The sequence below is a fragment of the Lemur catta genome, chromosome 3, assembly GCF_020740605.2.
Source record: "Lemur catta isolate mLemCat1 chromosome 3, mLemCat1.pri, whole genome shotgun sequence".
Taxonomy (NCBI): domain Eukaryota; kingdom Metazoa; phylum Chordata; class Mammalia; order Primates; family Lemuridae; genus Lemur; species Lemur catta.
The window spans coordinates 39,472,513-39,487,401 of record NC_059130.1 but is presented as its reverse complement, the minus strand read 5'-3'; the positions used below and the strand labels follow the sequence as shown (position 1 = coordinate 39,487,401).

Genomic DNA, 14,889 nt, shown 5'->3' with positions numbered 1-14,889 from the left:
GACTACTCTATAGTCTACTATAGCTTTCCAATGAGTTGGAGTAAATTATAATTTGTTTGTAATTCACAGAAGATAAACTTTAAATTATCAGATGACATAGTTGCTACAAACCATTAGGGTCACACAAAAACAATTATCTGAAATAACCTCAGAAAAAGGCAAAAGCAAAAGAATTAGAGGAAGCATTCCAAAAACAGTAAGAAAAGATTCAAAGGTGGGGAAATCTGGAGAATGGGAAAAATATGATGGGACTTGGGTAGGAGAAGTATGGTAAATAGCAGCAGAAATGGTAAATGATAACAGTACATGAAATTTTACAGTTGTATACAGTTGTCCTTACAACTAAGCCAGTTTTACCACATACAGCTTTGGTTTCCCTGGTCACCCCCATCCCGGAACTCTCAGAATCAAAGCAAATCTATAATAACCAAAATGGTAAAGGGTTTCCCCTGTAAGACTTTACTCCAAAAGGGTAAGAGGCCCTAAGCAAGAAGATCTGATCACAACATATTCCCTAACAAGGAACAGTTGGTAAATTCCAAGACTTGTTTCTTTCACAGAGGCTTAATTTTAACTTGTCTGGCTCTCCCAAGCCCGGAGACTTGATTGGAGGTATTTTGAAGTCATTATAAAAGGATATGTAACTTTACACAATAGAAAAGAAATAAAAATCTTTATCCCATCCTCCCCAAATGATGAAATATGCTAAAGATAGTTATAAAACATTAGTGTTGAATATTTTAGCTTTTTCTTACGAAAAGGAAGATAAGCATGTCCAATTTAGAGATTTATTTAAAGACACATCAGTAATATAGACATATTCACTATCTACTAAACCAAAGTTTCCATGTTTTCTGAAGTTATCATCTGTACCAGTCTCCACCCCCAGGGCTGCAGCTGAATCTCTGGGACTGACCTTATACCTAATGAATCAGGTTTGGTAATAGGGTTCAAAAATCTGCACTTAAAATAGGCATCTTGGTTGACACTCAAGAACACTGAAATATGGCCTCTTCAGATCTCAGATTTCAGAATCTAAATGGACTGTTAATATCTTCACCAAGCAGTAACAATTAATAGTTCTTAAAAGAACCCAAGGGTGTTTTATAAAAATCCTGAAATACCTACTAATCAAACATAATTACTATAGTTTTAGAGTTAAATATATTTTGATGGATTTAAATTCATGAAATCTTAAAAGTCTATTTACACCATATTTTAAGTAGAATAATCAATTCATCAGCATGCTTTATTTTTCATTTTAAGACTATGTAGCCATGACAGCAGGGTTCTAGGGTCTATCATATTCACAAACTATATCCCAGTGCCTACATAATGTTTTTGATTTTTGTTAGTTTTTATTTTTAATTGACAATAATTATATATATTAATATTTATGGAGTATAAAGTGGCATTTCAAAACATGTATATATGGTAGAATGATCAAATTAGAGTAATTAGCATATCCATCACCTCAAATAGTTATGATCTGTTTGTGATGAGAATATTTAAAATCCTCTCTTTGAGCTATTTTGAAATGCATAATAGATTATTATTAACTATTGTCACCTTGCTGTGCAATAGAACACCAGAACTTATTTTTCGTATCTAACTGTAACTTTGTACCCATTGACCAACTTCTCCCCTTTCCCTATCCCCCCCTAACTCACAGCCTCTGGTAACCACCATGTTACTTTCTACTTCTATGAGTTTGACTTTTTTAGATTCCCACATGTAAGTGAGATCATATGGTATCTCTCTCTCTGTGCCTGGCTTATTTCACTTAACATAATGTCCTCTAGGTTCATCCATGTATAGTTGCAGATAACAGAATTTCCTGTGTTTTTTTTTTCTTCTTAAAGTTAAATAGTATTCCATTGTATGTATGTATGTGTATGTGTGTGTGTGTGTGTGTGTACACATACACCACATTGTTTTAATCCATTCATCCGCTGATGGACACAGTATCTTGGCTATTGTGAATAATGCTGCAATGAACATGAGAGTACAGATATCCCTTCAACATACTGATTTCCTTTCCTTTGGGTATATACCCACTAGTGGGATTGCTGGATCATATATGGTAGTTCTATTTTTAGTCTTTGGAGAACCTCTATGTTTACCAAAATAACTATACTAATTAAAATACCATCAACAGTGTTACAAGGTTTCCTTTTTCTCCACATCCTTACCAACACTTGTTATCTTTCATTTTTTTGATAATGGGTAAACTAAAAGGAGTGAGGTGATATCACCTTGTGGTTTTAATTTGCATTTCTCTGATGATTAGAGATGGTGAGCATTTTTCCCTATATCTGTTGGCTATTTCTATGCCTTCTTTTGAGAACTGTCTATTCAAGTCTTTTACCCATTTTTAACAGGATTATTTCTTTTCTTGTTATTGAATAGTCTGAATTCTTTGTGTATTTTGCATATTTGCCCTTATCTGATGTATGACTTGCAAATATTTTCTCTCAATCCATGGGTCTTACTTAACACAGTGTCAGGCTTGCTATACCCCAAATACTGGCTGAATGACTGTAAACAAATTCTTCAAATATTCTAAATAAAGAAAATGGTACTGTTTCAAGAAAAGTTTTCAGAATTTGCTGCATTTCTATTACCAATAAATTTTAATAAGAAATTATAGGTATACAAAGAATACACTATCTTACATTAATACCAAGGAAGTTTGTTTTTGTTTTAGTTTGACTTCAAGATTGCTTAAGATTCTTCAATGTCTTCCACTGCCTATGACATTAAACTCAACACCTTTTCATGGTATAGGGTCAGTGTTAAGACAAGTAACCTTTATTTACAACGATAAAACAAACAACTGGTTTTACTGCTTCTCCCACACAAAAGGTAAACTTCATTAAAATACAGCAAAATATCATTTATGTTCAAAACTCCCCAATGTAAATATAGCTGAGATTTCTTAAAATCTGTTTGTAATCACCTAACCTTAGAAATTTGGAAGAAAGTGTTAGCCCGTGTATAGAGACCTTCCTGTATTTTTACGATCTTCTCCTCTTAAATAAAGGAAATAAAGGTTATATATAAAATGTTTAGGTTTATGCAGGAAGATCTGTTTAAAATACACAACAAATCTGTGATAAATTTATAAGCATTAGTTAGACTTGACCATAAAAACATTTCCTTCCGTTTCAAAAAAAAAAAATTATCTTCCCAAGTAAAATAAAGCAGTTAGGCCAATAATAATTGCCAAAAAATACCAAGAACTTAAGCATTAATATGTGAAGGAATCATTAACAATGCATTGGTCATGGGTGATAATCCAGACAAAGGCCCAATATGCAAAAAGAGGGAAGATGCTCTCTTTTAACAACTGAGGTAAGTATAATTGCATACAGTCTCATGAGTGAGCCAGAGGAAATTTCTTAATCCAGTCTAGAAGCTATTATGCAATATCAAGTTTCTTGAATTTCATTGGTTTACTCAAGTTATAAAATACACAACAAATTCACAAGGTATTGGGGATCACTATCCTATGCACATATTGTTAACAATAGTTAAATATTCCTAGCATCCATAAAATGATTCCTTGCTTTTCCCTCCTATTATCCCTACACTTTGATTCACCTGGACCTTTGTCAAAAGGATAGAAACAAATAAAAGGTAAAACTCAAAAATGTCTGATAGAGTAAATAAAATCAAAAGTAGATTACATAAAAGTCTTACCTATGTATTATATAATATTTACAAATCTTCCTCTTCTTCTACCTCAAAAAACTTTAATAAGCAATTTATAATTTAAAATGATACATCTTTTTAAAAATGAATTAAATTTTTGATCAATAGCAATCTCTTATCAGTAAAAGTGTTTTAAAGATGAAAGATTGTAAATCAAAAAAAATTTTACTACTTGTATTTTTATGTATTTACTTTTTTTTTTTTTTTTTTTTAAAGGAGATAGGCTATTGCTGATACTGAACTCCTAGGTTGGTGTGATCTCCTACATCAGCTTCCCAAATAGCTGGGACTACAGGTATGGGACTACACCTGGCTTATCCACTATTTTATATTAAATATCTTAGGAAAACAAGACTTACTCTGTAAATTTAACTGCAGTGACTATCTGGATCTTATTAAAGCATATTCAATTGAAGGAGACAAAGAGGTTTCAACTAATTCACTATCTTCATTAACTCTGAAGGTCTAAAAACACAGAGTTAAGAGACTAATAACTCACACAGTTCTGAAATAATTTTTTAAAGACAAGGAATAGAACAATTATGAAACAATTATTTCTAAGATAGAAATCACATCAATATGAAGCAATTAGAAATTTATAGGTAAAGTTACCAGCAATGGTTTTGAAGAGAATTTAAAATCTTAAAGTTGCCAATGTTCTTCATCATACCACGTGTATAAGTAACCATAAAAGAATAAGGCCAGGTTTATGCTAAGCTACTAGCTTCTTAGGTTCAGTAATAAGTTATTTAGCTCTGCTTCCTATTCACTTACACATTTAAACTGAATAATATTTAAAGAGCCTGAAATCCATATTTGTTAATCCTTATAGAATCAAGTCCACCCAGTTTACCTCTCCCAAAAATTCAGAGATAATCACACCTGGTCTAAGAATGTTTTACTCTATACAAAATCAGTACTATTCTCATTACTATTCTCATATTTGCCAGGAAGAAAATCTAACAAAAATACTTCACTTTATTATTTAAATAAAGTTTGAGCTAAAAAATGAAAATGTCCAGAATATTAATAATACTCTAGGAGGACAGATAGGATATATGATCATAAATCACTCCTCCCAGATAAAGGAACCAATCCCACTTGGCAATAGGTAAAAGAGACTATGCTTGCTTATTCTCTAATTTACTCATTATTTGACACATATAACTATGCAACAATAAAATGTAAACTATAGTTTATACTGAGAAATTGTGAAGGCTTTCTTCCTAAGACTCTAAAGCAGATTTAAAAGTCCCTGAGAGTAGCAATCTTTGTTTTGAACTGATTGTAATATGGAAAGCTTGAAATGTATGAAAGCCTGAAAGGTTACAAAAAATCCAACTGATTTTTTCAAGGAAACAATCATACTCTCACCCAGTCCTAACCCAATGAAACCTGGTTGATAGCTTTTTTAAAATAATAAAATAATTAGCTTATTTATTAAGTATACTAAAGATCACACTTCAATCAGAATCTCAAAAAGCTATGAAAATTAAATGACATTCTAGGTTAAGTATATATTTATTCAAAACCATATTTTTAAGCCCCTATAAATACTCATATAAAAAGGTAGAAGCATAAGAAAAACCCACAGGATTACAGTATAGGACGGGAAATGTGTATTTTCCCAAACTAACACATATTATAGAAACAGGATCAAAACAAGCAGAAATCTTTGAGGAAAAAAAAAGGTGGTCAATTGTGTTTCCTTCTTCACCTCCCCTAATCCTTATTTTTTAGGGAAAACGCATGTTAAAAATAGAAAAGACCTCACCTTAGGTTGGATTCTTTGGGGATTGGGGGGGATTACTTAGCAGGTGAATCTAAGAGAAGTTTCTAGGCAAAGAAACATTATAAGCAAAGATACCCTAACATCCTGCTTTGGGCGTTATATTCAATTTTAAAGCACAAAAAGAGTAGGCAGGACCTAGGTGATTATGGAGGGTCATACAAAGAGATGGAGCTAAACCAAATGACATGATGGATAGCTTCTGAAGAAACATATTTCTGGCAATAATGTATAAGAGGATAAGTTAAAAGACCATCGCCAGACTTCACATGATAGTAAGACAGCAGCAATAGAAAAGACAGGATGTGACAATTACAGCTAATCAAGGTAGGCAAAATATAAAATCTCGTGGTGGGTGGGAGAAAGGAGAATACCACCATCTGGCTTTTGTTTTTCTTTTCATTTAAATACATAATCTAAACATAAACCCAGAATCTACATAAGGGATTCAATGACTTGACATACTAAGAAGGTTCTCATTATAGAAAAATAAACAAACCTAGAAAAGAGCTAAGTAAACCTGCTTAAAAGGGAGATTAAAACTTTATGGTGAGGAATAAAAAAACTGCTGTTTAAATTATGAAGCTAATAATTATGGGGGAAAAGGCAAATACATTTGCAACTACATGTTATTTCTTAAAAATAAAGAAAAATCAAATTCAGACAGTATAACATAACATTCATTCCAGTATGTCTGATTTCACATCTTAATCCTAATGATTTTCACAAAAGAGTATTTAAGAGCTATATGATTTTCCCCAAGTGCCTCTCTCAATCCTTGAGTGACATTCAAATCACTTGTTCAAAGAAAATATGAAAACATTCTTGAAGGAAATGTTGTGTATGCCTATTTTCCCTTCTTCAACTATTAAATAGTGTAACTCTGCGAGAATCTCATTTGACAATAGCTTTCTGCAAGCGATTTTAGCAATTCTCCAACAAAATTTTCATAGACTTTATGAAATCTTGTATCTTCTACAACAGCGGTCTCCAACCTCTTTGGCATCAGGGACCAGTTTCATGGAAGACAATTATTGCACAGATTGGGGGCAGGGAAGGTGAGGTGGGGGCGGAGCTCAAGCAATAATGAGAGCTAGGAACACAGATGAAGCTTCAATAGCTCACCCACCACTGCCCTACTGCTGTGTGGCCAGTCTCCTAAGTTTCAATGAATACAATTTTTCCAGGGGGGTGGAGGGAGCTTGGGGGAGGAGGGGCTCAGGCAGTGAAGTGCAGTCCAGTTCCTAACAGGCCTGTACCAGACCACCACCCTGGGGTTGGGGACTGCAGTTCTACAAAATCTGTTACTATTACAAGACAACCACTTTTACCTCTTCTGATAAAATCCTAATCCAAACCAACAACTCCTCTCTTCTGGACTGTTGCAATGCTTCCTAACTTTGCTTCCTGCTTCCAATGCCAGGGGGTTGGGAGAGACCATAGTTATCTTTTCTTTCTTCCACCTTGGAACCCAAATAAACATCTGAAAATCTAAATCAGATCCTGCTCAACACTATCCAGTGTATTTCTTTCATAATTACTCTTCACTTCATTCATGTGTCAACTTAAACGTCACCTCCTTGGAGAAGCCGCACCATGCAAACTAAAATAGGATCCTCTGGCAAACCCCTATCTTGCCAAATTTTTCTTCCTAAAGCACTACAGTCATGTATCGCTTAACAATGAGTATATATTCTGAGAAATGTGTTGTTAGGCAATTTCTTCATTGTGTAAACATCATGGAGTATACTTTCACAAACCTAGATAGTATATATATTTTTATTTATATATATATTTTTTCAAATGAAAAACTAAACGTCCCAGCACCATTACTGAATACCAATCGTCTCCTCTACTTGATCTGCAATGCCAATATCAAGTGCCATGTATCAGGTGTCTATATGCTCCATTACAATCTTATGGGATCACCATCATATATGTAGTCCATCATTCATGGCAACATCATTATGCAGCACATGATTGTATTCATGTTACATACAACTACCATGTTATATATTTGCTGTATAGTATTTCCCACAACCTCCATACAGACATCCCAGAAGTTAAGCCCCTTAAAGGCAGGAACTTTGTTAATTCCTAGATTCAATACCTAGAATAATGCTGGTACATAAGAAGCATTCAAAAAAATAGAGCAATTAAGAACCACTATATTGTCACAAGTTTATAAAAGCCAACAATCAGTGAAAGATTGAGTAGCAAAGACCTCGACACAATAGATAGAAGGAAATGCTACTGTTAAGCAGAGAGGGATTACTCAGCCATAAAAAGGCATGAAATAATGTCTCTTGCAGCACTTGGATGGAACTGGAGACCATTATCCTAAGTGAAGTATCTAAGGAATGGAAAAACAAACACCACATGTACTCTCTCATAATTGGGAGCTAATCAATGGGCACACTTGGACACAAAGACATGTAAAGGTCACTGGAAATCAAGAAGGGAGAGGGGGAGGAGGAGGAGTAGGGTAAAAACCTACCTATCAGATACAATGAACACTATTTGGGTGACGGGTACACTAAAAGCCCCAACTTAAACATTACAAAAGGTATCTATGTAACAAAAATGTTTGTACTCCCTTAATATTTTGAAATTTAAAAAAAATGTGATATGACAATGTGAATAAATTGTCAGTTTATTAGTGAATTTTTTGTGATGTGACAATTTTTGCTCCCCTGTATGTATTGATACAATAAATACTCCACTGACAAAGATCCCATGTATATCAGTAAATGTATGCCAGGCTTAAAGATAACAATATCTCACAGACCCAATCATTCCCATATGTTTTAAACCAAGTAAAATAAGAAGGAAAACCAGCTGAATTACACAGCTAAAGTGACCCCAGAATCAACTAGAATTCACAAGGATTCTCCGCACCATGTTTAATGGGAAAAATATCAAACCTCCCAGGAATGCTCCTTAACTAGAACATCTCCTGCACCCCTTTCCCCATACATCATACCCAACTAGACCCATAACAGATGTCCTAAAATGATAAAGGTTCTGATGGTTAGTGTAACCTACTGTATTGGCATTGGACTTCCTAATAAATATGTTACCCTATAACCATAAGTCTGAAAAGTATCCATTGGCCCATTATCCTTAAATGGATTAATAAATCAAAAGAAAAGTGACTTCATGTAAAATTGCTCTTACTTTGAACATTTCAAACATAAAAATTCAAAATTTAGATAGCACATAGTTCATAACATAGATTTTAGAGCTTAAAAGGGATCACAGACATTCACTATATTTTACAAATACTTACTAAATGAGGCCAGGCATTATTCTAAAATCTAGGGAAACAGTCATGAGCAAGACAAATATAATCTAATAGAGCTCTAATAGAGCATTCAGAAGGGAAGGCTTGGATTAGTAGTAAGGCGTTATAGGGAAATACCAGGGAAATCTAACAGATCTATCTAGTGCCCTCACTTTAAATCTGGGGAAAGTGATCTGCCCAAGAAAATTCAATGAGTTAAGGGAAAAGTCCAAGGTTTTATCACATTTTCCACCTAATATTACCATTTCATGTTCTCAAATTTAGATTTGTATATCATCTGACTTTAATTTATAAGATATTTAAAGCTATCATTACTGTAAGAAATTTACCAAAATTTTAATCCAACTGTGAATTCACAATATTATAATATTCTACTCACTAAATGTTCCTGGCAAGAAATTCAAAGCATGAAGGAAACAGATGGGCCATCGGAATCTCATTTATAGATCATGACCAAAAGTAATTTCTCAGGGGTTTTGTACATTGCATGGAAAAGGCTCCCAAGGACTAGTACCATATGCACACTTTGTAACATGAACTTTAAGCAATTGCAAGTGTGAAGCTTTGTACCTGTGTGATGGAGAAGGAGCTTCAAATTGAGGCACTGTGCTATCCTCACTGACAGGAGAATATAAGCCACTCATTTCCTGCAAGTACAATTATTTGAGTTATAGTAGATACTCCAAATAGAAGATACATAAATCAAAGAGAGATGGCATATTCCTCTCCAATCCTGGGTTTTCATCCGTCCCTTTTTGTCTCAACACCCAAATTTCTGAAGGCTTCCTCTCCACAGAGTACAAAGACATCTGCAAAGAGATGAGTCTTTTCTACAGTATACATAACTTAAAGAACTATAAATTCCTTAATAAATATTGTTCATCATTAATGAAGTCACCAAATACAGAAAAAGACAAACATAAATATTTAAATTAGATAGATGTATATTACACTAACTGAACTAGTAAATCATTAATCCAGGCGATAACCTGCTGATAAATATTAAGGTAAATATGACAGTAAGGTAACAAGATCATCAGGTTCAACTCTTTAAAGTACAAAAAAACCCAAGATATGTCAGTCTCTACTTCAAAAATATTCTCCACAAATATTAAGAAGAGTAACATTCTTCTTGATTCAAATATTAGCTTTGTTTAATGACTTAAACAATAATTTTTGATCAGTAACCCAGGAAAAAAGGCCTCCTAATCAACCATTATTGTATAAATTATGTCTCTGAATCATACTGACAAGATAGCCTCCTTTTCTTATAATGCTACATTATGATTAATGGGAAAACAGCAAATTTTAAAATGCCACTAAAGATGCATAATCAGGTAAAATTATTTCTGGCTAATGAAAGCTCAGCTCAATCATATAGTCAAGCAAGCGACATAAATATAGTAAGTTATGAATGCCACATGGGATGCTGAACATCCACTAACTATTAAATCCATTATCCTTTAACATATTCTATGTATCAGCAAAAGAAAATAACATATGAGAATAATGAAAAACACAAACTCAACTTGAACACAGCCAAAGGCAAAAACCTCACATCATAATAGCTTATGAGCCTCCCAAGAATCCTCCCATGGATTTAAGTAAACTACATTACACTATAAATTCCTAGAATATTGATAATGTATCCTTATATTTCTCTTTTAATCAACTTACTACCTAGAAATGCACATAGTAGATATGTAAAAATTATTTATTTAATTAAAAAACGGCACAGCAATGAATAATTTTAGTGGTAACAATTCAGGGTTTTAAGTTAATATTATGGCATTCCAAGAAAATTTAGTGATTTTTTTTCAATCTAATCAGGAAGAATTACGGCAATAAAACACTGTGAAAACAAATTTATACTATATCTTATCATTAAGAAAGTGTTTAGAATATGTTTTTCTACAGAAGTATATTCTCAATTAAAAATAAAGTAACGTGTTACTTTCTTCATAACCAAGACCAATCCCATAAACTTAATGTAGTAACTTGAAAGGTGACAATTTCATGAAATTGGAAAAATTGCTAGATATCGGAGAAATTCTTGATTTCTTACTTCCACTCTTTTAATATCCTCTTCCAAAACACTTAGCTCCTTCTGGATCTGTTCCAGTTGCTGTAGATCAAATAGAGGGGAAAAAAAAAAAAAAAAAAACCTAAGCCAAACCACAATGGTATCACCATGATCATAAAATAACTTTACATTTAGAAAATAATTTCTAGAAAACTAGGCACTAATGACAAATTAGGGGGAGGAAAAGCACCGATAAGATATAAGTTCCAATGTTAAAATGCAAAGGTAAAGACTTAATCTTTAAGAAAATACAATGTCGTAGTTCTTTAATACAACAGGGTTTGACCTTACAATAAAAACATAAAAGATGAACAATGATAATAAGTGAGTTAAAAAAATACAAGTTATCCGAAGAACTTTCATATTACCTCATTTAATTGTTAAAAACCAAATAAAAAATACAGCGTATCAGTTATTAATCCCACATAATAAATAAAAATTAGTCTGACAGAGGTTAAATCCCATCACCCAAAAGCAAACACAAGTTAGCACCTTAATATTTCTTTCTTAGAAGTTTTTAAAACATATTTAAGATAATGTTTTATCTTTTATAACTTGTCCATTACATCATAATCATTTCCTATGTCACTAAAATGCAAATATTTTAACTGCTGAATAATATTCAAAACTATATTTTAACTATTCCACTCTCACTAGAGATTTAAGCTGTTTGCAAAGAATCACAAATAATTCTGGAACATACAGGCCTTTCAGATTTTACTTCATTTCATTTTCAGATTTTATTAAAAGGTTACTTCAGATTTTATTAAGAAATTATTAAAAATAAAATTATTCCATCAGAAGAAGTAGTTAGAAAAATCTTCATTACATAACATAAATGCTTTCCAGAAACACTATACCAATTTAAATTTCTATCATCAGTATGGATAATTGGCTACCTTACTCCAGCATATATATGTAGAACAGATTTTTAAAATATAAAATAGTAACAATACGGATTGCCAGATGTGAAATAGATATTATTACATATTATGAAAATGAGGCACAGAAAGGTTAAGTGATTTGTCCAAAATCATTCAGCAAGTAAGTGGCAGAATTGTAATTCAAAACAAGGCAGGCTTTTTGCTCCAGAATTCAGGCTGTTAACCACTAACCGCTACTACCTCTTGAAAACAGTACCTTATTGTTTAATTCATTTCTTTAATGACTGGTAAGAGTGAATAGGATTTGTTTTTTATTAGCATTAGCACTCTCTCTTCTGTGGCAATACAGGCACCGTTGGTAATCTAATTAATAACTTATTAATTCAAATATTTACCAATCCTAGGCATTTTGCTAAGCACTGAGAAAAACAGGATTTGAAAAATCTATAGCCCTTGTCCTCTCAGACTTCAGTCTAGAGGAAATGTAAACAACTAAGCCAACAGTTGAAATATTGTTGCCAGGTAGAAAACAGAGTACAAAATAAGCAGAGTAAATAATAATATATGCAAAGGCACAAAAGCTATGAGAAAAAGAAATAATAAATCTGAAGCTATGGCAATGAATGAAATTGCCTAACATCAATCAATATAGTCAGAAGAGATAAAAACAAAAGCTGGATAGTAGGGAACACCGATGTTAAAGAGATGGACAAAGGAAGAAGCAGTATTAACTATCAGGAAGGGCAAAGTGACAGCCCAAAACCAGAGGAAAAGACAGTATACTATTGGAGAAATCAGGGGTAAAAAGACTGATTAGCATTGTCAAATGCTTTCAACTCAACCAGCTACATTAATAAACTTTCCACCACCTTAAAATTTGTCACACAATACTACCTTAACTGAAAACTTGCTCTCCTTCAAAGACACTACCCGTCTTGGCACTCTTTCAAATAAAGGCTAACCACTGATAAATTCTCTAATGCTCCAGGTTCACAAGACTAGGTGGAACTCATCATTTGTACTCCATTCCATGCCATGTCCAATAATTAGTCTCTCATTCTAACATAAAAACCACTCTGGTCTAGCCCATACCAAGTAACCAAGTCATTCTCTACCCATTTTAGCCATCTACAAACATCCTAGTTACTCCTCACCATCACTAAAACCTTTTGGTTCATGGACATTTTGAACTCTGGTTATGATGACCTATAATTCTGAAAAGCACTCCCATGGTCAGCTTTTAAAATGAAGGCTGAAAGTAAACATCTATAACATCAACATCCAGAGACAGCCAATATCACTTGTATGATACCTAATACATAACTGAGATCAAATTAATAATTTTTATTTTGCTTTTGAATTGGAAAGACCAGAAAAAATTTCCAGTGTCACCTGAAATCCCCAAATATTTAACTCTAATTGTCCTCTTTTCTGAAGATAATGTCCTATCCTTCTAATACCCCAACGCTTTTGTTGGATAATACCCCTATAGTCATATATAAGGTGAACTACAAAAACAGCAATTTCATATGGTTCAATTTAAAAATGAAACAACTAGGCTGGGCACAGTGGCTCACACCTGTAATCCTAGCACTCTGGGAGGCTGCGGTGGGAGGATTACTTGAGCTCAGGAGTTCGAGACCACCCTGAATAAGAGCAAAACCCCATCTCTACTTCAAACAGAAAAATGGGCCAGGAGTTGTGGAGCACCTGTAGTCCCAGCTACTTGGGAGGCTGAGGCAAAAGGATCGCTTGAGCCCAGGAGTTTGAGGTTGCAGTAAGCTCCAATGACGCCACTGCACTCTAGCCGGGGCGAAAGAATGAGACTCAGTTTCAAAAAAAAGAAAAAAAAAAAAAAAAAAAACAACTAATGTACAAGTGCCGCTCTGATAAATCTACAGAGTACAGAAACAATGATGTAACTTATCTGTGTGAGAAAGTCTGATAAGGTGTCAGACAAGAAATATGAAAACAAAAAAAGAAGTAAGAAGGAATGAAAACTGTTTAGAGAGCACATACTGAATTTAAGGGATTTCTATTTCAAGATGAAATTCTGAAGGGGTTTGAAGCTCTCAGTTATTAGGGTATAATGCAAGACATTTTAGTACTAGCAAATAGAAGGCAAAGGATAATCATTTAAAAGAAGTGAAAACAAGAACTGGGCTAAATTCACTCTGCAAACATCACAACCCTGAGAGGCAGAACCTAGAATAAAATCATTAATACAAGCCCAAGAATATTTTGGAGATAAATGAAGAAAAGCGCACAAAGCTGAACTGCTATTACCTGAATGAAAATCAATTACAAATCAACTCCTAGATCAAATCTGCCTTAACCCTATTGTACAGTTTGGGGATACTAAAAAAATAATAATAATAAATACATGGATAATGCTACTTGAGAGCATGATTCTAAGTTACCCATAGCAAGCACTCTTAACACTGTGCCAAAATCTAAAGAAAATTTATAAAAACATTTAAATTTAAAAAGCAAAGAAGTCTCAGAGTCCCTTATGAAGACAAAAATGTAAAAGAATTCAAAAATAAATAGTCTCCCATTATTGACAATAGCTTTGGTGCAGGCAGGTATCACTGGTACTCATTTACTTGACCTTCATTAATGATTTAACAAAGATATGCTTAAGCATTAAATTCATTAATTTATTTTTTTCAGTTAATATAATTTAGAACAAATTATATATAACTGCTTCAAAGCGAACAAAAGAATACACTGTTATACTTCCAGGGAAAAAAGCAAGTTTAAAAAAAGGAGTAGTAACACTTAATATATACTAATTCTAAAAGTGTTATTACTAAAAGAAAAGCACTTAGTCATATGAAGTGTACACTACAGCAAGCCAAAATACATGTCCCATATCACCACCCCACAGACATATGCAAACTTAATACCTAGTTCCTATAGTGACAGACTATAAGAATTTGTTCAATCTTCCCACAGCAATTTATTTAAAAGGTGAGAAGAAAACATAGAACAAGATGACAGATAAATAAATAACAAATAAATAAATAGGAGGGCAAAATAAAATGACTTACTGAAAAGCAAATGTAAACAGATGTCAATACCAGTAGACTGTAACAACTTACAAACATGATAT

General features: G+C 33.2%; 1 protein-coding gene across 5 annotated transcripts in view; it reads right to left on the bottom strand.

The window, feature by feature from the left end:
- Positions 1-14,889, bottom strand: part of COP1 (COP1 E3 ubiquitin ligase) — a 245,271-nt gene that overhangs the window by 165,441 nt on the left and 64,941 nt on the right. For 3 of the 5 annotated variants that reach the window (XM_045547294.1, XM_045547295.1, XM_045547298.1), the window contains exons 7-8: positions 10,873-10,932; positions 9,378-9,454 (exon numbers count right to left, since the gene is read on the bottom strand). In XM_045547294.1, coding sequence (XP_045403250.1) covers positions 9,378-9,454; positions 10,873-10,932 — 137 coding nt within the window. The remainder of the gene's footprint in view (positions 1-9,377; positions 9,455-10,872; positions 10,933-14,889) is intronic. The other 2 variants (XM_045547297.1, XM_045547296.1) reach the window with 1 other exon arrangement.